We start from the raw sequence: 24288 nt of genomic DNA on the forward strand, positions 1-24288 counted from the left end.
AAAAAAGTAAAGTAACGAAAAACAAAAAAAAAAAAAAAAAACAAACGAACGAATAGTTAGTTGCTTGGATGTTATAGCAAATGGTATTTTTTGACTTCGAGATCTTTTCATTCAACTCGTTTACACCTATGCTTTTATTCCTTCAAAATGCTTATAATCTTTTTCCTGGATTTTTGGGATAGAATTGTATGTAATTGAATTAGACTTCGCGGGAACACAAACTCAATTTCATCTGAACAAATAGCAACATGAGAAAGTGTTCCAAAAATAAAAATGGATTTCCTCCCGGGAGATCCCGGCATTTCTCATACTATTCTTGATCCTTCTTGACCATGAAAAAACTGTTGCGTTTCCCTCGTACTATTCCTTTTCTCTCTATTTCAGAGTTGCTTGCATTTAGAATTTTCAAATTCAACTGTTCCTTTTTTTCCACTGATAAGTTCTCTAGATGAGGCTCTACTTCACTTATCAATTCGCTCCATAAGTAAGATAATATCAATGTGTTTCTTTTTACTAAAAAAGCACCATCTAGAAAGACAGCACTGAGACCAAAACGAAGTCCTCTTTCAATTCACTGCGGCTGAATCGAGAAATCAGCCATAAAACTGTCACTGTCATTTACATGATCTTTTTGCCTGTCACTTTTGAAATATTCCATTTAATCACTTCTCTATAGGTTTTTTGATTGGAAGACTGAAAGTATGAGATTAAAATCGAAATTGAGAAATGATGATGCCAAAAGAGAGATAACATGGCAATAGCTTTGAATAGCACAGGGAACGTTTATATTTGATACCAAGAGATTGGGTATGTTAAATGCAATGATAGGGCATTTCAGGAAAAAGTAAGGATTTAAAATTATAAAATTTCAACATAAAACTAAAAAGCTGATTAATTTTTGTTTGCAAAAGAAGGAAACGCCATTATAAGTAGAGAACGAAGAATGAAAAAAGGATGTGAAGGAAATCAAATGGAATAAGTATTATTTCTTTCACCTTTTTAAACATTTGAGAAATAGAACTGTTAAATTTTCTTTTTGCTGCAAAGTATTCGTATTTCCAGTCACTTTAAATCATTAAGTTTTTATTTGAGCTAAAGAAATATAATTTGAATGGTATCAGAAGCGGACGAAATTTCTTCTAAGCGGTTCTTCCAAAAAATTAGCATAAATGATTTGATTTTGTATTTCTGTATATATTAAAGTTTTTTAAGCTGTTTTGCTTTTGCTTTCAACAATTTCTGTAAAACGAATTAAGATTTTGAAAGGATTGATAATCCTGAAGAATTTTTCATTTTGAAATGACTGACACATTTATTTGGCATTATATTTTCATATGATCGGTATCAGTCCGATTTTTTTACACGATATGACGAAGCTGAGTCATTTTCACATTCCTAAAGTTTTATTTTTTACTTTCGACCATTCACATGCTATTTCCACTCCCATCAATTTTTTTATGCTACTTCCAAAAGAAATTTGATATATGAGAAAACTACGCGACATTTACCCACAATAATACCTATTTCTCACTTGAGTAATGTTTGCATGTCAAATCTGGGAAACTTCTTAAATTTTTAGATATAATTCCAAATTCACTATATCAGTTTTGGATTACAACACTGTCACATGCTGCTGAAAGTTGGTATCAAATTTGTAACTGATCAGAACTTGAATGTTATTAAACTTAATTTATCACGAATCGACAACCTGGGTCTTGATTAGATCAACAACAAATTGAAGTTAACCAGAACTTAAGCCTGAGTTTCGTCCTGCCATTAAACATTTTCTTTGTGGCGGTTCGATTAACCAAAATGTGTTGTCCATTAGGAGGTTTGAGATTCTTAAAATGTTTGTTTTTCATATCAGTTTTGAATGGTTGCGACAAGAAAAAAGCTGAAAATTGATAAAATCAAGGCAAAATGCAGATCGCACATAAAGATTAACAAGCGAAAACTAACTTCTATGCTATAGAAAGTTCTCGAAATGTCATCTTTTATTGTGACCTTTCAACAACTTAGTTTTAGGCACGCCCAAGCTAAAAAGTACGCAGAGGAATCAGTAAGAGTTTATCACGATATTTCCGTCTCACAATCTATTTCCAACAAGTCTGAACTTCGACGATTTCTTATCCTGCAATTTCACGTATCTTAAATGGATTTAGCTACAATTATCGAAAGGCAGATATCAAACCTATCTATTGAGGCCTAATTCAATATTCGAAATGAACGGCTTTCATTGTAAGGTTTCTGAAAATCGTGAATGGATGTTAGGCACAACCATCATGTGATTTTATGAAAGGTTTGCAGTCCTAACCGTTGTGCGGTTTTGTGAAAGGCTTGAATGAATATCAGACATGGCCGTCATTTGGTTTTATGAAAGAGTTGAATAAATGTCACGCCTAACCATCTTGCCAATTGCGTTTTTCAGACTAGAATTATGGCTTTTTGTAGCGTATTATTTAGCTGAAATTAAAGTTCTTATAGGAATAGAGAAAAGAGTGCATTTGAAGAAATATCAAATTTTATGGGACCCATAATTTTTTCGGAAATAAAAGAATGACGAAGTAAAATTTATTCAATTATTTATTACTATGGAATTATCCATTGGTTTGCTAAATTTTAACGTCAGATGTTATCAAATTTCTAATGCTAACGCTCACCCTTTCCCATTGTTCCTTTTTGACTTTTTTTAAAACATTAGAAACCTGAAACTAAAACTTCCTTGAAAGACTGCCGAAAGCACAAGCACAAAATGTCATGTAATAAAAGCACAAAATTAGCAGCAAAGCTAATTTTATGCTTTTATGATGACATTTCATGCTTGTGAGAACTGCCCTTTCCAATAGAAAGAATTAAGATTTGATTAACTTGCAACAAGAATTTCAATACGAGTAGTTAAAATATTTGCTACATGAAATGTTCTCATTTCAAAATGTCAAGTTTATATTTAAAGGTAGATTAATATAAAGGTAGATTAAAAGGTAAATTAAAAAAAAAGGTAGATTAAAGGTAGATTAATATAAATTATCGATCAGTTTTGAAACAAGAAAGAGCTTTCTTGTTTCAAAACTGATCGATAATCGATTTAGTCTTGATTTTATGATATACAAAATAATTGTTTTTTATTATTCCATCACTCAAAAACAAAACTCCCAATCTAAACCTCTAAATAGACTTGCTGCATGGAATATTCAACTTGACATTGAATTTGCAATTTTGAACTCTATGTGTTCCGTGCATTACGAACATCAGGAAAACTCTTAATGTTTATGCTAAGAAAAATATGGCAAACATAAGGCAAATGATTAATTAATTAATGAATAGCAAGTAAACAAATTTAGGTATAACAAAGATGATGGGAAAAAAACAAGAGGATAAATCGGCAAAAGGGTTTTTTTCTAAATCAAAAAAGCTGTGGTCAGTTTTTAAAGAATTTCTTTCTCTGCTCCTAGTATTTTATTTTCAGTTTCATCTTTTGTAATTTTTATTGATATTTAAATCATCTGTGAGAAAAGTTAACTTCTGCTACTGAATGAGTGCAATTTCTTGCATTGAACAACGAATGTGAAAAGTTTTGTTAACTAATTCTTTTATTATTACTTATGTTATTTGCGCAACAAACATAACCATTACGAAAAATAAAATGCCCTTTAAATTTAATAAAATTACAGAGAATTTGATTGATTGCTGAAGTAAGCAACATTCAAGTTTGAAATGTTATTGGGAAGAATTCTCGCAAGAAGGAATATCAGCGCCTTAAAGGTGTTTGCTCTTATGCTTCATTGCTTTTCTCTCTTATCTCGTTATAAATTCCCGGAGAGCTATATTCAGTTCTTTTTTTCACTCAAAAATATACAAGTCATTTTAACAGCTTACTTGTAACCGTTCATACAAATATTTTTCTTGCCAAATTTTTTTTATTATTCTTCAAATTGAAAACCAATTTAATTTCTCATTTCTGAAAATCCATTTTGTGTTTTTTAGAAACTGTCGCTGTTTTTTATTGAAAATTAGACTCTGAAGTATCTAATTTTGATAATGCAGTGTGAATGAGTGAATTGTAATGGAAGTTTGGTTTTATATGGTTGGCTCGGGAATCATAAACAGCTGTTTTTCTTAATTATCCTTCCTCAAACTTTTCCAAAAACAAGTTTGTTGAAAAAAATTAAATTATCCAATTGTTATTATCTCTTCTATTTCTCAGAGTTGCAACTTTCCCATCCAAAATATTGATTAAGATAATGTTCATCACAGAATGATTAGCATTCACCATTATTTTGCCAAAAAGATTTCATCCCAAAATTCGAATGATGTTTTTTTTGTCGATATTTCATATTTTGTGCTCTTCATAAATACAACATTTTATTTAATCCTAAATTACAAAGAGTACTAGAATGTAACGTTGTAGGCATCTTCCTCTTGATGATCATCCTTCATTGCGATAACAGGTACACCTGACATTTTTCCTCTATAAATAATGCTTAATTCCAAAGTGTTTTGACAGCATCGACCGTATTCAGGGATGTGTTGACGACGAAAAAAGCACTCTTTCCTCTTTCTTCTTCTTTTTCTTATTCATCTGTCAATCACTTATATCCTATTTTTTGTCTAATTATTTTTCCGGCTTAGAATAATGTCTTTTCATTACTAATTTTAGATAATCAGTAACAATAAGGAAGAAGTGAGAATATTTTGGCACTTGTTCTTATTGGCTAATTAAGCGAACCAACCTAGAGATCGTCAAATACAAGAGGAAATAGTTACATTCCAGATTCTTTACAACGACCGGTCGTATTTTCCGGTGTTTTCGCACCTTTTATAAGTAATAGTTCAGAGATTCTTCTTCCCTCTCCCTCTCTATAATTTAGCTTCTGCGCGACTCATCCAAATTCTTGAAAGAATCTCTATTACAAATAATAAATTGCCAAGTTTGTCAGCTGTATGTGAATATTTCCGCCGATTTTTCCATTCATATGCATTTCCATTTGTCCTCTCTTCGTGTCCCCTCCTTATTTCCACCGTAATCGTTGAAGGAAGGCTTCAATTTCCATCAAGCTTGCTTTTTTTTCTCTTAGTCGATTATACACTATGATTATTTTTATACTTTTACGAATTTGTTTTCCTAACAGCTGGCCAATCCATTAAATGCAGAATCCAGAAACAACCTTTTGGGTGTGCACAATTGCCTGTGGCATAAGTACTGCGCTCTATTGTTATAATGTTATCACTAAATCGTTTTCATTCTTTTTCCTGTTTGTTCCGGTAATTATCCTTCTAGGTGATTTGCATCATATAGCCAACTGAAACAATATTAGTACCATAAACACAATCTTCAGGGAATACTAAAGTATTTAAAACACTCAAGTTTTAGAACCAATTCATTCCAGGGCAAATTGTACAAAATCGAAAAGTTCACGTATAAACACAAATTTTAGCAGAAGTAATTGGAAGATTGCTTGTTCGTCCCACATCAACCAATTAAAAAAATCATCATTTAGGCTAACATCCCTACTGAGTTGTAAAATTAATTGTTATGCAGAATTACTACCACTAGCTTTATCATTCGCTACGAAAGGTCTCCAGTGGTCACGCGATTATATGCTAGCCAGAGGCCAAACATTGATGCTCTAAAAAGAATAAATCGGACGACTGTATGGGGTGTTTTTGTTTGATGATTCTGCTGGATGGACATAATACATCGGTATTTTTGCTTTCAGATAAAGAAATGCAATGAGGAAGGCTAAGCTGGACGAGTAACGCTTTTTGCTAATAGAAGGTTTTGTTAAAACTATTCCCGAAATTAACTTAAAACTGATATCGACCAGGAGTGATACTGATAATACAATGAATATAAGCAGCTGCATTATGGACTCAACAACTTTGCAATGCTCGCCGAAGTTAGCTATTCCGGACCATGAACTTAATATTTCCGGATTATTCTTTTTAATTATTCCAACCATTACTGTTCTGGGTAATTCTATGGTAATTATTGCTGTACTACGCTTTAAAACTCTTCATTCAGCTATTAATTTCCTAATCTTTGGCTTGGCTGTTGCTGATCTCCTAGTTGGACTTTTTGTCATGCCCTATGCCGTTTATGTCCATGTGAGTTTGCAATCCAATTTAACATTGATTTGAAAAATGAAACCAACAGTTTTAGAGTAAATTATTGTTGATAATAATAACGAAAGTAATAATCGAAGATGTTAAACATCACAATAAAACCTATCCAAACATTCTAATCATGAATTTTAACATTTTCTTTCTTCTAATAAAATGGATGTATTCTGTGGTAGTAAATCGTAAAAAGATTCTGATTATGCAAAAGAAATTATGCATTCCGTTGAAAGCAGGTATTAATAGGCTAACAAACAAAAGTTGTCTTTACATTAGCAGTGGACAATCCAATGATATCAAATTTACGCATTAAAAGCAAAAAATGGAATCGAGCAAATGAGCTAAAGGCATGAGCCACAATGGATATGTATAAGTAGGACCAGACAACTGAGCACACTGAAATATCCATAAATATACGGATGAAGAAAGGTCAGATTTCTAGACAAATCACAGAAATGATAGCCTTATCAGCGACTTTAAGTAAATTAAGAAGTAAAGAGGCAGTTTAATTGCTTATTTATTATTGCCATAATTTTGTTTTCACTGCTAAAATAAAAAAGATAGAAAATGAAAATTTTTGTAAGATTTTAAAATAGAAATTTTTTTGTAAAATAGAAATAACTATCGCAAGCCGTTCTGCTTGTTACCTATAAAGATCATCCCTGCTTTGTTCTTTTAGAATTATTATTTAAATATGATTTACTAGGAATTAATAAAATTAAAAAAAAGTTTCACAGTTGCCTTGGAAGAGAATTGATCAAGTGATAAATAAACGAAAGTATAGTAATTGAAAAATTTAATTAACGTATGCGTAGAGGAATTCCATTGACATGATATCAACGAAATGCTTATATGATTAAAAAAACTAGTGTTTCATTAATCGCTTCGATGGAAACATTAGCTGTTAAGTCTCCAAAGTGCATTTGTTTCCTTTTTTTTTTTTTTTTACGGAAAAATTCAAGGATTATAAAAGAAAGGAGTTATTTAATCAGTTAATGTGATAACTAACAAAGAAAAATTTCCCATCGCATCTAAAATCCTTCACACTCCATATAATACAATTTTTGTTTGGAAACAAAAAAAAAGTATTGAATATATATTTGAATAAGGATATTGAAAAGGCAAACGGAACAATGCTCAAATGCTAAAATTACTGATTCACAATTGAGTTGCTTTTTTATACTTTAAGGATAACTAATCGCCTGACTTTCAAAATTAATGAAAGGTTACCGCTTAGTTATGAATACTTTGCCATCCTTTTTTCGCAACATAATAGCACAAAGATCACTTTCATTGCCATACAGATATGCCTCATTTCAGGTGCAAGGTGGTTATTGGTTCCTCGGGTCGATGATGTGTGATATATATTCAGCAATTGATGTCGCCTGCAGTACTGCGTCCATACTTATTCTAACAGTCATTAGTTTTGATAGGTTACTTAATTTGCAATGTCAATTCTAAAAGAGAAAAAAATGTTACCATTTTATTAAATGAACTAAAAAGATAGTAAATCATTGTCAGACCTCATTAACTGAACTACTGACATAGCTTATCAGTTGTAAGTTTCTGCTATTCCGCTTTATAACTGACGGAAACATACAAGCTCCTCAATCGATTAAAAATGAATCATGATACTAAGCTCTGACTTTAAAGTTGAAAAGTTAAAATAATATTGTAATAAACAAATCTGTTATGCAATTTGATCCATGCAGTTCTTGACCCCATGTTTCTTTTAAAATAACTACCTAACTGTTAGTTCATATTTAGTTCATGCTATACTTGTAACTCTCATGATAGTGATAAAAAGTGGCAGCGACGACGATAACTTATGCTAGGCAGTACAATCTCCACTTAAAACTTATGCACTGCGAAAAGTAATTTCTCAATTTTAGGTATCGAGCTGTCACCCATCCTATAAGTTATTCACACAAATCTCATGATACAAAACGGGTTATTTTTATTATGGCCGTCATTTGGGTCATTTCACTTACACTTGCTAGTCCAATGGTACTTGGTAAGTTATCGCTATCCCCACTTCACATAATTTCTCTTTTTCGACGCAATCAATTCGAAATAAAGTTATTGTCTATTTGAAGAATTTAGGGAGAAGATATACTACTACTCAAGCTAATTAGTTTGCCTGAGAGCTAACTTCAAAAAACCAGCTCAAAATTTCATATGACCAATTAATCGTAGGTGTGAATATCCGACCACCGGATGTGGATCCGTACGAATGTCGTTTCTATAATCCAATATTTTCAATATCTTCATCAATTATTAGTTTTGTCATACCCTGTTTTATTGTTTTATTCGTTTATATTAGGTTAGTGCTTTAGCTACTCTTGTTGTTTTCCTCAAAGTTGTTTCCCTAGTGACACTTATCTTATTTATTGGATTTCCTGCTATAAGCCAAATATGAAAACACCTTTCTCAAATATTTTCGCAAAATTTAGTGAATTATTTTAGTAAATTCTTTATAGTAGGAGACTTTGCTGTGTAATCTAAATCACTTTATTTACGCGGAAAAATATTTTAGGATAATGATTGCTTTGCGCCAAAGGCAAAATTTATCCAAAAAACAGCATTGGTCATATTTACGGCCGTTAAAAAGGTTAAATTCAACACTGGTTCAGAACTGCTTCCGAAAAAGACTTGGGCATTGATGTTTTTAGGAGTACAGCAAAATTTGACAAATTAATTGCATGCCAAAATTCTTGGTTTGCAATCCTTAGCGACTTTATCTAGCTTGGAATTAGATTCGAAAATAATTAGCACGGCACACTTACTTTCCAGAAAAATGCTATTCATTCAGATTCCCGTCCTCTTAACTTAGAAATTTCTCACTATTTTCATGTTTACAACATTTTATTTGTTATTTATACTTCCTAGGATTCAACTGCAGTTTTGCTAATTTCCTTTCCCATTAATTTTAGATTAGCGAAGGAAACGACAGCTGTCAGCAATTTCAATTGCAGCGGTCAACAGACGGTAACTGGGATTGGTTTGTTTGTTATGAATTGATTAATTCATCTGCTTCATTCTAATTACAACAGAAGTGTTAGAATTTGTGCGACAGATGACAACGACAACCTGTCGTCGTCTTAGTTTTCTGTGATATTATGCAAAAATAAATGCTGGAAATAGGAAAAGAAGGATAGAAATATAGTAAGGCAAATGAGTTTATCGTAATTTTACACAAATTTCTAACAAATTCCTTCTTACATAAGTGAACCGTCGTTCCAAACAACTTGAAAGAGAGAAATGGGAGAAAATGCTCTGATTACAATATCAAATTCATTTTTAAAATAAAGCTGAAAGGCTCTTTTCTTTGAATTTCTTAGGGAACAGCAGAACACTACAATTTATTTGTAAAAACTGTTGCATTATAGCAGAATGACTGACTTACACCTAAAAAGTTTGCAAATTTTCTTCGAGAAAGGAAGGCTAAATTTTGCAAGCATTAGTTTTGACCTTTGAAAAGCCTGAGAGCATTACTTTGTAGTTCCTGAATTCCAACAGTGTAAACCAACCTTTTCTGTATTTTTTATCTTTTTTATTTAATTGCATGTGTGCCTCTCAAGTCTGTTGATAAATTAGTTTTGCTTTTTTATTAGTTTGGAGTTTTGATTTTAAAGAAATAGATTGCTTCTTTGGCCCGAGAAAACCTTTAATATTTTCAGATTTTTATTTTTATCCACCTTTTACTACAAATTATATGTAGTATTTCATAATTCCGGTATTTTTGCAATCCCAATAATGAGTGCTACAAGCTTCAAAATGATCCTTTTAATAAACTGTGATGAATTCTGATAATGATGCGTAGTGCATCAATTAATCGAATACTAATATCCTAATTAAGTTTAATAACTATGTGCCCGGACAGAGAATATCTATCAAAATGAATTGACTGTTTAAGGAAGAAATTAAAAAATTGCGTTATTTTATTTCTCTGCTTTTTTATTATTAGTAGTGCAATCTAAAACTGAACGGATGGAAAATGACAAGGAAGATTGCTGAAAGACCTCTTAGCCTTGAAGAATATTAAGCAGTTAATATCTTCCTGACCAAAATGAGCTCTCTACCATTAGCGCAAAATAAAGCAGGAGCTAAGACTGGGAATAGGATACTATTATATTTTGGAAAGTGGAGCATAATAACAAGCCATGGAAAGCTTTAGCCAACATGTCGGATGTGCTTATAATATTGAATTGAACATATATGAATGAAAGAATTCCACATGGCTTGTCCCATTTTAGTCCATTATTCCTGACTATCTTTCGAAGTTTTAAACTTTATTAAATCGAACAAATGAAAAAAAAACTCACTTTCCTTCAGCCTATTCTTGATAACCAGAATGGCTGCGAATCCAATTTATGTCTAAAAAACTTAAGTAAAAATCTGCAAAATCATGGATGTTTTTTTGGTACTTTAGAATTCTGAAAAGCTTCCATTTGAAAATTATAGTCAATTATCAACTTTCATATTTCAATTTTATTTTTCTAAATTATCAAGTTAAAAGTTTTAAAGAATACCTGTGAAATGAGAAATAACGTAAAAAGGAATGAATCAATCCGTGTAATACGTGAACCAAAATAAGCATACATTTTTGGAGTAGCGTTCCAATATTTTAGTTGTAACATTCACTGAGGATTCTGATTGAGTGAAGTGAGTGACTCATATTTCATATCATCAAATCATCAGAATCGAAAATGATATCGGAAGTTTTTTCAGTAGAAACAGCAGAAATAACGAGACCACAGCTAACAATCGATTCTGATATGAATAAATTAAATATGGGCAAAGGAAGGAAGATGAAACTGAAGTATGCTTTCCGGTTATCTTCCAAGAGAATCCACCAATAAGAGATGAGATCATAAGCAATGAGGGCAAATAAAGTTGAGATGATTGGGACAAATTCATTCCGCTTCGAAAGAATCGGTATGAGTTACAGCCAATAGTAGTAGCTGCAAGTGAAAGTAATACCTGCAAGCACAATTATTTTATTAGACTTTTTCACTCCTGATATTTAAATTCCATTTTATCCACTATTCGATATAATCTTCGAGATGTTTTATACACATTACCACTGCCAAATACCTCAGTTCGATGTTCAGCAAGAGAATGCACAGATTCTGTTATAAATATTTGCAGTTTGCTTCACCTTTCTAATCACACCATCATATCACCATCATCATCATCAGCACTGGTAGAACATTGCTACTTTCTCTTGTTTCGGTTAATTCGATCATTTTAAAAATTTATGACCTTTATTTTTAGTGACACTCTTGCCACGGTTTCAAAGATAACTACACTTTATTCTCGTAAAATTGATAAAGGAAATTCCAAAAATGGAGTGCAAAGGTCACGCAAGCAATACGACGGCTGCGGAGTGTATATGAATAGAATTGTGAATGATAGCGCTGAAATGATCAAAATCAATGATACTGATATTTCTGACGAAGAGGTTTCTAGTAAAGGTAAACTAGTCAACTTTGGTAATTTCATGAGACTGTAGTCCAAAAGACATATATTAACTTATTCGTACCATTTATCTGTTCCTGTTTCGGAGTTAATTTACAAAAATGTTTTTAAAATGAATTACAGTATCCACCATTATGCTGCTCGAAAAGCATGATTGATAAATAAGCCAGAATTTAATTTTTATATTCTACTTCCTAAAGACTTTAAATATTGCTTAATAAATATGAAACAATGAAATTATTTCTGTAGGTTAAAAAAAAATTCAAGTTTGTGATTTGACAGAGTTTAAGAATTTAACTTGAATAGAACTGGAATGAAGATTTCGTTTACTAATTTGCCCTAAATTACAGCAAGAAAATCGTTCAGTGAAGAATTCCTGGTGCGAATGTTGGAAAAATTAAATTGTAACAGTTTGCCTTGTCCCTGCAGACAAGTTACTTTAAGTCGGTACGTTCATTTTCAATTCAATTTTGTAGAATTAGCGTGAAGTGAGGCCACTACTAAATTGTTTAAGAATTAACAATTTGAAATTCAATAATTGTCATTAGAACTTATAAACTGCTCGATCAGAATCTCAAAAGATAAGGAAATGAAGTAATTCTGAAGTGAACATGGGATTACTGATACTGAGCTCAACGATTAAGTGAATGATAAAATCACGTTAAGAAGAATTCGAGGTGTTACTAAGAACTGAAGCTTGTGATGTCGCGCATTCTTGTCCTGCCTGAAATGATGGTTGGAAACAAAAATTTTAATGATTTCCTGGAAGGCAGTGGACAGAAATGTAATTATTAGGCAAATTAGTGTAGTTTTGACTTTCTAGCAAAAAGGTGAGGAAAAAATAAAATTCAGTTTTGTAAGTTGAAATGAATTTGTGCTTTGAATGATGAAAATGTCGCTGTCGAGAGGATTATTAAGAAGCAATTGCGAACAAAATTAGTGCTAGCAAACGAGATAAAGTGTCGATAAAATGTCGATGAATTTGATGAAGTATAAATGATTGAATTACAAGCGTAATGCATTACTATCAAGTTGAAATCGGTGCTTCGAAAAGAAAAATCTCAAAAATTTTCACCAAAATTTCGACCTTATTTGAGCAGAAATTAAATGATGGGGCAATAAATTATGCTAAGAAACCATTTAGAACTAGTTAAAAGTAAGTATTTTGCAGGTTCCTACAGAATGATTCCAGAAGCAAAGAAAATTCAGTGATATTTGTGCCGCAACTAGAAGTTTATAAGTTTTATGAATTACAGGACATGAGTACTTCCGGTGATGATTCAATCATTTGCTTGAACTTTAATTTCTTGCACCCTTAAGAATGATATATTTATCTTACTCAACAGTATATGAAGTGTTTTCGATCAGAAAATATTTCGCATTTTATTTTTTTCATGATCTTATTTCATTATCGAATTCCAATCTCATCCATTAGCTAAGCAGTAATAGATTAAAAGGTAAATAAAATGAAAATTTTGTAGGGAAAAAACGAGAAAAAGATGTTCTCTGTGATGAGAAATCGGAGACTGATCTGGCTGCTTTCAGCGATAAACTTGTATTGCAAGTAAGTTTTCCGATTTCTTGCCTGATAAATATTTGACTGAAGAAAACTTTATAACTTAAATTTTAACCTATACTCCTCACGAAAGAGAGAATGAAGAATTTCTTTGGGAGAATTCGTATTGCTGGAACTATTTAAGGATGAAATGGACAAAAGGAGTGATAGAGAACAACATCTATTCATCAATGCTAATGCAGAGGAATATACAGAAGCTGCTGAACAGCAAGGAAAAGGAAAGGTAATTTTGGGATGTGAATTCAAATGCACATGACGTTGACAAGATGCTTGACGATTTATAATATTCTAAGCAGGAGTAAATATTAATTTTGCAGACGCAGTTGGAACTTGACACTGACCTTGTTGCTAAGAAACTTTTAGACAATAGATCAATATCCGAAGGAAACGATACTGAAATAAAGCAATATGGTAGACAGCAAAAGGATCTTGAAAGAAGTAACTGCTGTCCCAGTGGGTTTTTGAGTTTATTATATAAGAAGATAGACTTGATAACAGTCTTTAATCTCTAAATTATTTCGAGCTACCAAGAAAATTTCAAAACTTCCAGACTCTCAAAAGTATGTCTGATGAATATGAACTTCTCAAATATTCAGAATTATTTTCAAGGTGAAAAGACTGAATGGCGAGAAACGGAAGGTATTAGAGAGGAGTCTGATAGTCTTGATGAAAGAGTCAGAAAAACTTTGAGAAAATGCTGTATTTTGTCGAGTTTTCGGAAGAAATATAAGAAAACAAACCTTCCACACTTGAGTTCAATTGATTCCAAGTAAGCATTTCACTGATTACTTGTCTTTTCTTTATCATTTATCACAGATAATGCATTCGAATCTTTCCAAATGTTTGGATAATTTTGCTGCTTGAATTACTCAGAAGAATAAAGTATTATAAGATAAAAAATCCTGTTTTTAGTTCATTTCTGAATATCTCTTGAGCATCCAAATGCATCACTTCTTTGTAGAAACAGCTTTCTAACAGAACGGACCTCAACGATATTCAGAAGACCATTAAATCGTAGTAGTAGCTTGACTGGAAGGCATTGCAACAGAACTCAACGGATGGAGAAACGAGCGACGAAGACGCTTGGTATTGTTGTCGGTATGACAAATTCCATTTTTGTATTTCATACATTTTTTAAGAATATGAGACATTCGGATGTAATAGTAGCACTCGCAAACACGCAAATATTGCAACGTCATCGTACCGTTCTGTCTTATATTTATTGAAAATGTACGAAGAAATTTCAGTTGATATCGAATTCTGCTTGTCTGCTTGTATCAGTAACCTCAATGATAGAAAGAAAATTTGTTCTTTACACTATTCACTTTTTTTTCGTTAGAACAAGAAATGTTTTCCTCAAACTTATTATATAAGTTAATAGAAAATCAAACGCTTCACATTTTTTTAAAATAAATTGCAAATTCTGCTCATTAGCTTGTATTGGTGTCCCAGTATCGAAAGCAATGCACTAGGGATCAAATAATATGGAATGAATTGTGTAATTTAATTTTGAAAAAGAGATGGGATGATCGGTGTATAATGTTTTAATGTGAAAGTAATTCAATGAAAGTAATTTCGAAAACAGTGATCAAATTTACTCCCACACTTTTTATAACTCTTTCTTATGCTTTCTTTTTCAGTTTTCATAAATAATTCTTCAAATGAAGATATTGATTTAATGACTTTAGGGATATTTCTGGCTTGCTGGGTGCCATTTTTTTCGGTATATATCCTCAATGCGGTATGTATTCAGTTGGATATTAAGAGCTGCCAAGTTGATTTTTATGCCTTTTTCTATACAACATGGCTTGGCTATATCAACTCATGTATCAACCCAATTATTTACACTATTTTCAACGTGGAATTTCGACGTGCCTTCAAATGTATATTATTTGGGAAAGTTCGTTCATTCATTCATTCATTATTTCCTCTTACTTAGGTTTTCATTTATGTTTTTATTTATAAGTTTGGTCGCTTTTTCAGCCTGAAAAGCATAAATTATACTTTTCTTCCTTTCAGCTCTCAATTCGAAAAGATTTATAAATTCAAGAAAGAAAGACGAATTCCGAATTGTAATCGTTACAATCTGTCCAACATAATCAACCCGAAACGTGATTTGATGGTGTCTAAAAATATTTCGTGCTCCATTAAATTCTCACATCTTGGCTATCTTACAAATGGACGCAGGAAGCACTGTGTAGTTGTCTCATCAGATATCAAATCAAGAATGATCACTTATTATGTTGTTAGCGATTTGCAAGCATTATTATTATTAATCCATTCTGAAGTGTATGTGTATGGCAATGATATCATCAATGAATGCATTCTTTTCCATTGATCCACACCTGTTTTGGCTCATAATTAGGACAGAAAATGCGAAGGTAGAGTGGTGGAAGTTCAGGATGTAATTGTGTTTCCAGATAAAAACTGATATCAATACCTGCCTTTCGTAACTGAGTTACTACGATCTGTAATTAATAGCTGATCTTCATTTGGAATGAGTTAAGCTTTTGAAGAAAGTAAACTGCGATAATATAGTAAATTACATCGAGCAAGTTATCAAAGTGAATTGACCTTCGCAGGAATAAAAATATCTTTATTATCTTTCCGTGCTTTCATCATATAGTTAAATGTGGCACTTGGGCATTCTTTTGGTATTTGAATTTTCTAAAATTTGCCGTTTCAATGGAAATAATGATTTAAAACAATAATCTATATAGACATCTGAGGACTTTAGATGATTGAGATGTATTTCCAGTTTTTCACAAATATCATGAATTCGAAATTATCTTTTTGAATAGAAATGAATTTCTACTAAAATATAACTCTAACACACGGTAATTTTTAAAATGGAGTCTATAAAGTTTGACTTTGAAGATAAGTTGGAATTTTTGTTACTTTAAAAATCAGTAATACTAACAATGGGTTCATAGCAAACCCTATTCTTTGGCCCAGTCATAATACTTGCGGAGAGCACGTCCCCATCAACGCCAAGTTCAGCAGCAGGCTAGAGCTTTTTTGAATGCAAAATAGATGATTCTGACTTATTAAAATACTGTTCGGAATATTTTCTAATTTTCCAGTTAATTAACCAATGCTTTCAGTAAAGGGCAAGCCGAGCATTTCTTCGTCTTATTATCGTCATTGATTAGGGAGTGAAAATGTATAATGATGGGTTGCTTTGTGATATATGCGACTTCACTTATCTCAACTTTTGAACATCCCTTCCCACTGTAATCAAAAAAAAAGTCGAAACAAAATTACGACTTAATTTGATTTTGGTCTCCAGCTCCTTATGATAAATTGGTGCCAGATAATTAAATTAATCGTAAAAACTTGCGTATAAACTGTTATGGAAAAATAAGAACTGGTTCCCTTTGATGTTCCGAAACTTTGGGACCAAAAATCGGTAAAGTTAAAACAAAATCCAAATCTCCATTTAAATAACTAGCAAAATCAATAGTGTTTACCTGTGTTCCACACACTAAAGAATTGATTCTTGGAACCGATGACGATGCATCTAAATGCAAGGTTATATACCTAAGTGTGTTTCGATTTAGAAAATCGTGATTGAAATTTACTGTTCATTTCCGAAAACTTACTTTCAGATGGAGCTTTATTAATATCTTTCATCTCGGAACTCTCATAAATCTTTGGCTTTTCAATCGGTAGTTGATTGTATTGAGACAACTGAAAAAAAATCACAAGACATCACTTTGCTATTCTCACTGAGTCACTGTTGATAGAAGAAAATTGTGCACTTTGACCAATCTTAAAATTTATAAACCATAATTTCCTGTCTCTATTCTACGAATCCTTTTTTGACTGCAAATTTGGAGAAGCACAATTTGGGAAATTTTAACAAGGAAATGGCAAATCACATAATAAATCCTACGCAACTATCAATTGATAGTAATCAGTTGATAGTAACCAACGTCTTAATCTATGAACTAACAATTACTTTCAGTGACACGTCGTGCCTACTCATCTCTGAAGGTGTTGGACCAAAGATTAAAACTCGAAGATTTCACTGTACTGCGTGATTTGAATGGATAATGTTAAACTATTCCGAAAATTACTTGTTAAGCAATTTTTTTTTACAAGTCCTACGCACGGATACGAAAGATGTTCCAATGTAATGGCTGATAAAATTTGGAAGGGAAATATAAGTGTAATTAACAAATGATGATAAAAATGGCCATTGTTAAACTCTGAAGTCAGCGTGAGATAAAAGAACCATCTAAATTCTAGCTTAGTATGATCTTCAGTTTATTAAATTATAAATACAAATTGAAGAATTGCTGAAAAACACCTGTTCAGCTTTGTTCAAGGTCATATTCATCATATGAGCGAGTAGACTGACAGCTTCTGGTGAGAAGTTTTTATGCTGATTGTTGGACATTTTACTCTCTCTTCAACAATAACAAATCTGTTCTCAAAAAATTTGAGTAATGCCATAAACAACAGCAAAAGGTAGTAGAGAATACAATAAACATTTTCGGGAATTCGTTTTTAAACCAACCAACCTGTAATACGCACCACTCAGCAATGGATCTATTTCCACAATGCCGACGGTATCACATGATCGAATTCCATTAAATCTTGTCCTTTTTTTCAACTATTTTCAGTAATTCTGTCCCTTTCGTAGATAAAATTGACTTGCTCTTGTAGGTTCACATTGAGAGCAATAGAAGAGTCCTCAAGTAACTGTTTAAATCTGGACAGTCCTAGAAGCAACAATACCTGTATCACAAATCATTAACGAAGACAGCGATGATTCAATACGTTCTCCTTTTAAGCCATCGAATTTTTTGAAAAGTGCTTATAAACACCTAACATGAAGACCGCACATATAATAAATGCCTCAGATAATATTCAAGAAAGAAATAAGCCAGCAATTCGTATCCTTAATATCAGAGAGAATTATGGATTTCTAATTTCTAGAAGTCATACAAGTTTCCTCTTGATTTCGATGGCACTGTTGACTTATACAACGCAACTGCTTTCTCCAACAGTTCGAAAAGTGATTAAAACTTTAATAATGACAATTTTGTAAACATTCCAAAAAAGATATATATGTTTTCTAGCCAATTCGCTGAACAGGTAAGTGAAGTAGATTTTTCTTTATCACTGCCTTCCATTCAATTCAACTTTAATTTTTACAACTGTACGGCTTTGACGTGAATAGCAAAAAATAGACGCAAAGTTTTTGTATAATTCTATGCTTAATTTGCTGACTTTATTGAATCACTGCCAAAAGAACTGTTCACAAAATTCCTCTTATTAAAGCTGTTGATGAAACCGTGATCATCCAAGAAATAACAAAGAACTATAAACCTGAAGAAACGACCGAAAAGAAAAAAAAAGTCACTGTAAAAAGAATTCTAACAATGTAAGCCTGTTCAAATAACAGCGAAATGTAATGGGAAACTTTAGCACTTTCAGAAAATGACAAAAAAAACCAACACTACCAATATCACATCAAAAAAAAACCTCAAGACATGGAAACTACAGATATAAGAAAATAAGAAGAGAATCCGGAACATTCGAATTGCTCAGCTTTGTTGTTAGGTTCAAATATTGCTGAATCTTCAAGAAGGGAAAAAAATTGAAAATGTCAGAGGTTGAAACGCGAAGTTATATCATTGATCCTTTATCAACGATCCCCGTCCATCATTATTTGGCATCGTAATTTCTTTTGTTGTGAAGAAATTTTCCAGTCTCTTCCTCACACTGCTGAATTCGCTACTCCTATACTTTGCAATCCAGTTCCGTAAACGTTTTAAAGATTCCATATCGTCAGCTTCACCTGAGAAAAGTAAGCAAGACATCTAAGTCAAAAACTGCACTTTGTTTGAAAACTGAAAGTCCATATGGATTTTATTGAAAAGTCAAAATATTTCAACCACATCTTTCAACATTAAAAAAATGGTTGAAGAATTTTCACCACCCCTCTAAGTCCGATAAACCGCAAATGTAAAACACTCAGGCAACTTCAGTATGACGTTTTCAAATATTGATAAGATTCAACAGATTTCTCACAATGAAGTATAAACATACTTGCTATCTCAAACCACACATTTTCGGTCACATATATGAGTCCTCGAAGTTGCTCGACATCAGCCCTAAACTTCTTTATGTCTACTTCTTGTCTTCGGTTATAGTGTGGCTGCCAAATCGTTAACAATGATCGGATGTAATTTTTGCGAGTTGATTCCTAAAAACCTTTCTCAGAATTTCACTCATTTATCGATTTTTTGAAACACAAGGAACCAAATTTTTTTTTATGAAACAGCGAAAAAGGGTAGGAAAGAAATCATTTATGTTTTATACTAGACTAATTTTCAAATCCAAAACTTGCTTGAAAATTCTTCATTAACCCTCCTTCTGACAATTTTTGTCGCGAATATTTTCGAGTGTTTCGAGATCTGCTTTCTTCTAGTAAAGTAGCCAACAAAACAATCGCAAAATGTTCAACATAAGGCAAATTGTCCTAAAAGTTTCAGAAATAATATAGCTGAAACCAATTAGTAAATAAAAACGGTTCAAAGCTCTTTACTTCGATAGTTCAAAATAGGAAAAACTTCAATCCATCAATAAATTTCTGGATTTAGCAAAAATAAGTTTTTAAAATTTTGACGAAGGAATATACCAGGTTACTCTGCATGCGGAAGATCGGCCGTTTGAAATGGTGTCCAGATATTTTCAACTGAAAAAAAATATATTAATATTAATCGCAGATCTCTACGGTACAGAACAACATGTTTTACATATAAATGCAAACCCTTTTGAATATTAGTTCCGCCTCGCAGACCATATTCGCCTTTAAAAGCTCCACAACAAGTTCAGCAAGGCCATCATGAAATGCTCCAAATTCATTGAGTTTTTCCAAAATATTTCCTGAAATTATCCCATGAAGCACAGAAGTCAGATAGTTTAGAATTTAAAAAATAAAGATTAATAAACTTCTGATAAATAAGATGAAAAATAGGCCACACAATATAAAAAACAACAAAATGTGTCTATGCTTGCCACGGTGATTCCGTTTTCCCACTTCTCTAACTTTTTTTTGTTTTTGAAGATTCAAACACGTGACAATTCGAAGTATATGTAAGCAGCACTTACGATTTATTAAATTTTAATTGTTGAAAGCAACCTGTTTGTAACCTAGATTTCAAGACTTCTCAATCCTGGGGAAACATAAATATTGCAATGGAAATACGGCACAGCATTGACGAAAACTCAAGTGAGATAAAAAAAATATATAAAAGTTAAACTCACGAAGTCTTTTCTCTTGCAATACATCTTTCAGATTTTTTTCCAAAATTGTATGCCGTATAAGAAGATCACAACCCGCAGCAATACGATATTTCTGAGCATTTTTATACCACATATTGAAAGCTGTATCAAAACCACCACTACAAATTAACAAATTACAATCTAACGTGTTTTAAAGCTGAAAAAGTCAAAAACATAAAAAAATACTACTTTTTTTTATTTAAGCAAACCTTCGCAGATAGGATTTAACAACGGCACGTAAATAAGTCGAAGAGTTGCGAAGAAAGCCTAAGTCAATCAATATATCGCACAAATCCTGAATTCCCGTCAAGTCATTTTTTTTGAAAGCTTCAGTAAAAAGGTTCTCAGCAACAGCTATGGAACGATCGGCAAATAAATCATCGGGGGCTGTAAAAAAGTATTTATTAATCATAAGATCAATTTAGCGCAAAATAATGGAATTGTACAATACATGATCCTCATTTGTCTATTAACCTTTGTAAAATTATAGAACCAGATGGTATTTTCTTAATATCCTGAAGCGTTCGCAGTTCTGCATTTCTTTCCAGAGCTTTTGCGATATATATATTATATATATATACCCTCAAGAACATATATGCATTAAATCGTGAAAAATTATGCTGTTAAAGGACGTACGTGACTTAATTAGTAATAGATTTCGATAGTAAACAGCACAATTGATTGCTGCTTTTATTCCTTCTTCGGTCAAGATTCGTGTGATTAGTTGTAAAATAACTGAATTTGGCAGTGTAGCACGACTGTTCGCTAACGCACTGTAGCAGCAGAATATTAAATTTGAAATCCTATCCATACTTAATATTTGAAATCAAAAATTTTAACATTGAAATTAACAGAATATACCAATTATCACTTCATGAAGATTTTAACAGGAAACAATGCATACTATCATTATTAATAATCATTTATGTGAAAAACATACAAGCTGTCCATAAGCCATAAAGCTTCTTTCGCATCTTTTCCACATACAATGAATACTTCAAAAAGTTCCGCAACAAACGTTTTCAAGAGACGATGAGATGGCCAAAGTTCAGTATTCAAAACCCGTCGCAAGCCAGCAACGTCCTGAAATGAATTAAGAACACAACTTCGATATTTTGATTGAGTTTTAAAAACCTTGGACGTAACAAACATAGCCCTTTCCCTAATCAATAATCTTCATACAGAGTATTGTAAACGCCTAAAATTATAAAGTCTGAGAAGGATCACTAACGGTGAAGATGAAACAAACAACTCTTGTTTACCTTTTTCAAAATAAGGTGCTTTAGTTGGTCTACTGATGCAATTTTGGTTTTTGAAGTTACCAATTCATCGCTCTCATTCTTGAATGGTTTTTGAGCCTTCTCTTGACAGGATACAGTGGTAGCCGACATCACCACATCACAAATAATAGTCGGACATGTAGTAGTTTTTAGAGTCCGTAATTGAAAATTTACTACAGACCGTAATTTGCCTGAAACGGGCTGCATACTATGCTGACCCGCCTAAAAATGATATAATTTCATATCTTTCATAATACGGTATTTCAGCAGCGATATGTTTATTTTTTGAATAAAAATGGTGCTCTTTGAGATGCTAAATTCATTCTATTTAAAACTAAAAAAACTTATCGATTTATTATGCCAACAAAGCAACAATTACCGATTTTACCATGTGACGTTCACTTTTACACAGTAATGTCCCACGATTCTTAATTACTTTATTTGTTGCAATACAAGGACCTGATCGTGATCGAGTGCAAAATGTCCACTACAAATCATAAATTTATAGAATTTTGAAATGTCCTTCCTTCACAAGCGGTTGAACTGTCATTGACGTGTAAACCAGCGATTAATGGGAGAGAGAGATAATAAATAATAAATCTGCAAAGAACTGAGGCGATGGAAACATGAAACTGGAAGCAGAACCGATTGGGAAATTTTCAAAGAGAATTAACGAAAAAAAAGTGAAACCCATTGCGGCCTTCGCAAGCTTGTTCTTGACTTAGTCCTCAATACTCTACCACATATTTGTGTATGGCCAGATGCAGTCATAGATGCGTTGTGATCGGTTGGGAAACTGAAATTTTATATTCCTTATACCCTTATAATATGTAAAGAAACATTAAACTTACTGGTTCACTCATAAAAATGAACTATGGAAATAAAGAATCAGATTACCTCGATAGTAACATTTCATAAGTTTGAGGAAGCAAGTCAATCAACACTCCATCGATACTGTGCCATCCATATGTTTTAAAGAAAGATTCTAATACTTCAATCACATTTTCTAAATGACACATTTAGAGTTAGTCAATCATATTTGCTTTACTTCCTTTTATTCATTATGAATCTATGGAAAATGGATACAAATGAACATTCATTTATTCTGATTTTCCCTACATAATTAACACTCAGATTGACTGCAGAAATTTTACAAAAATATTTCGAAACCAACGTTCATCCTTTGCAGTATTTGTGCTGGTTGAGATGGAATACAATAACTCAAATGATTCATTGAAAGAATAGAATGAACTGCAATATGATTGACTAACAAAAAATGAAAAAATGAATTTCCAATACAATGGCAGGAAACAAACAGAAGAATTAGTTGCGAATGATACGATCGTCGTTAACGAAAACTACATCTTGTAGTTCAAAATCTGACGACATGAACCCTGATTATCGGTCGTGATGTCAGCACAATCAAATGTATAGAAGATCAACTGTCAGATGGCATTATGAGTGCTTACTGAAAGAACCAGCCGTGTGGACCTCACACCTTCAGCTCATAAGAACTAAAAGCTAAACACAAAAATATGTTAGAAGCTAGAAACCAAATACAAAATATATAACGTACTCTTGTCTGTCTCGAAATGCATATCCATACCATTTCACTGATTGCCGATGTGAAATTCCTACGTTGTTATTAACTGATGAAGATGAACTGGAACAAGCAGCTGAAATATTAAAAAGGAAAGTTCAGCAATTGTCTGTCAACGTATATACGTCAGTAACTGAACACTGTATGAACTATCCACTGAACCATTGAAAATATTATAGAAACCTGAAGCATGTTGATGGCCCGGTAATACAGCCCGCAGAGGAAACTTGTATCCATGCAATAAACATCTGTAGATATCGGTAAAAATTAATGACACGACGACAAAGAGATAGAGGAAGGAAAACTTTGGAAACAACGAATGAACGATGATGGAAAAACATTATAAAAAAGACATGCAGCAAAAAGTCAAAAGATATCTTTGGTTTTCAAGACTAAATGACAGCAAAAAATTAGGGATTTATAATACCTGCAGCTCGAGTAGCGTAACATCATTGTAATGTGCAGAATTTGAAACACGGTATCATATCAGTAACTTGAATTAGGACCAATCAAAAAAAATGAGAAGCCAATCATCATAATATCTTGGATCAAAGCTTCTGTAAAGAAAAAGCTAACGCTTGAGAGTGAAATTGACAACAATTGCACATATACTAACTTGACAACCAGAACACAAATGTGACAGGAAAGTGACTCTGAATACAACTTTTAACTGATTCATAATATCGATAACAAAACTGCATTTAAAACACGACTTGATGGAACCTCAAGACTTAAGTGCCTTAAATATAGTTTCGTATATAAAGAAAAATGAGAAAAAAGATCGTTCTAAAATTTTAAAACGAAAAACACACGCAACTATTCACAAATTCCCGGAAAATTTTATTCCTTCATATTAGTTGAGATAACAAGATATGCGCAACTGTTAAAATACCAAAATATGCGCAAGTCTTGCGATAACACCAATATATGTGCCT

At 32.3% G+C, this 24288-nt stretch overlaps 4 protein-coding genes across 4 annotated transcripts; 2 read left to right on the forward strand and 2 right to left on the reverse strand.

Moving 5' to 3' along the window:
- Positions 1 to 5844: 5844 nt before the first annotated feature.
- Positions 5845 to 8780, forward strand: LOAG_01974 (hypothetical protein; the record flags this gene model as incomplete). The annotated part of the gene is made up of 5 exons (XM_003137512.1): positions 5845 to 6105; positions 7438 to 7550; positions 8010 to 8131; positions 8314 to 8440; positions 8654 to 8780. 5 exons carry the CDS (start codon positions 5845 to 5847, stop codon positions 8778 to 8780), a joined length of 750 nt encoding a protein of 249 aa, XP_003137560.1.
- A 2046-nt stretch (positions 8781 to 10826) lies between these two features.
- On the forward strand, positions 10827 to 15113 carry LOAG_01975 (hypothetical protein; the record flags this gene model as incomplete). The annotated part of the gene is made up of 10 exons (XM_003137513.1): positions 10827 to 10939; positions 11395 to 11594; positions 11949 to 12045; positions 12770 to 12870; positions 13080 to 13162; positions 13299 to 13397; positions 13492 to 13612; positions 13784 to 13943; positions 14136 to 14272; positions 14863 to 15113. The coding sequence occupies 10 exons, from the start codon at positions 10827 to 10829 to the stop codon at positions 15111 to 15113; spliced, it is 1362 nt and encodes a 453-aa protein (XP_003137561.1).
- A 373-nt stretch (positions 15114 to 15486) lies between these two features.
- LOAG_01976 (hypothetical protein) lies at positions 15487 to 17576 on the reverse strand (the record flags this gene model as incomplete). The annotated part of the gene is made up of 6 exons (XM_003137514.1): positions 15487 to 15642; positions 15749 to 15841; positions 16113 to 16181; positions 16543 to 16694; positions 16777 to 16864; positions 17487 to 17576. The coding sequence occupies 6 exons, from the start codon at positions 17574 to 17576 to the stop codon at positions 15487 to 15489; spliced, it is 648 nt and encodes a 215-aa protein (XP_003137562.1).
- Positions 17577 to 18406: 830 nt separating this feature from the next.
- LOAG_01977 (hypothetical protein) lies at positions 18407 to 23916 on the reverse strand. Its single transcript, XM_020445906.1, has 17 exons — positions 23781 to 23916; positions 23537 to 23601; positions 23330 to 23429; positions 22928 to 23004; positions 22651 to 22759; positions 22444 to 22549; positions 22133 to 22240; positions 21736 to 21975; positions 21414 to 21556; positions 21110 to 21246; positions 20683 to 20860; positions 20456 to 20592; positions 19959 to 20074; positions 19827 to 19883; positions 19536 to 19667; positions 19235 to 19391; positions 18407 to 18983 (listed from the first exon to the last, which is right to left on the reverse strand). Exons 1-17 carry the CDS (start codon positions 23804 to 23806, stop codon positions 18817 to 18819), a joined length of 2055 nt encoding a protein of 684 aa, XP_020303687.1. The 5' UTR covers positions 23807 to 23916; the 3' UTR covers positions 18407 to 18816.
- Between the last annotated feature and the right edge of the window lie 372 nt (positions 23917 to 24288).

Source organism: Loa loa, assembly GCF_000183805.2.
Source record: "Loa loa unplaced genomic scaffold supercont3.1, whole genome shotgun sequence".
Classification (NCBI taxonomy): domain Eukaryota; kingdom Metazoa; phylum Nematoda; class Chromadorea; order Rhabditida; family Onchocercidae; genus Loa; species Loa loa.

Bases quoted from the DNA above. Each gene is read 5' to 3' on its own strand.
- LOAG_01977 (XM_020445906.1), bottom strand. From the start codon at position 23,806: ATGATGTTACGCTACTCGAGCTGCAG. The intron at 22,550-22,650 runs GTAATCTGATTC...ATAAAATTTCAG, and splicing joins TATGAAATGTTACTATCGAG to TTTCCCAACCGATCACAACG. The intron at 20,861-21,109 runs GTACGTCCTTTA...ACTTTTTTACAG, and splicing joins TCTATTACTAATTAAGTCAC to CCCCCGATGATTTATTTGCC.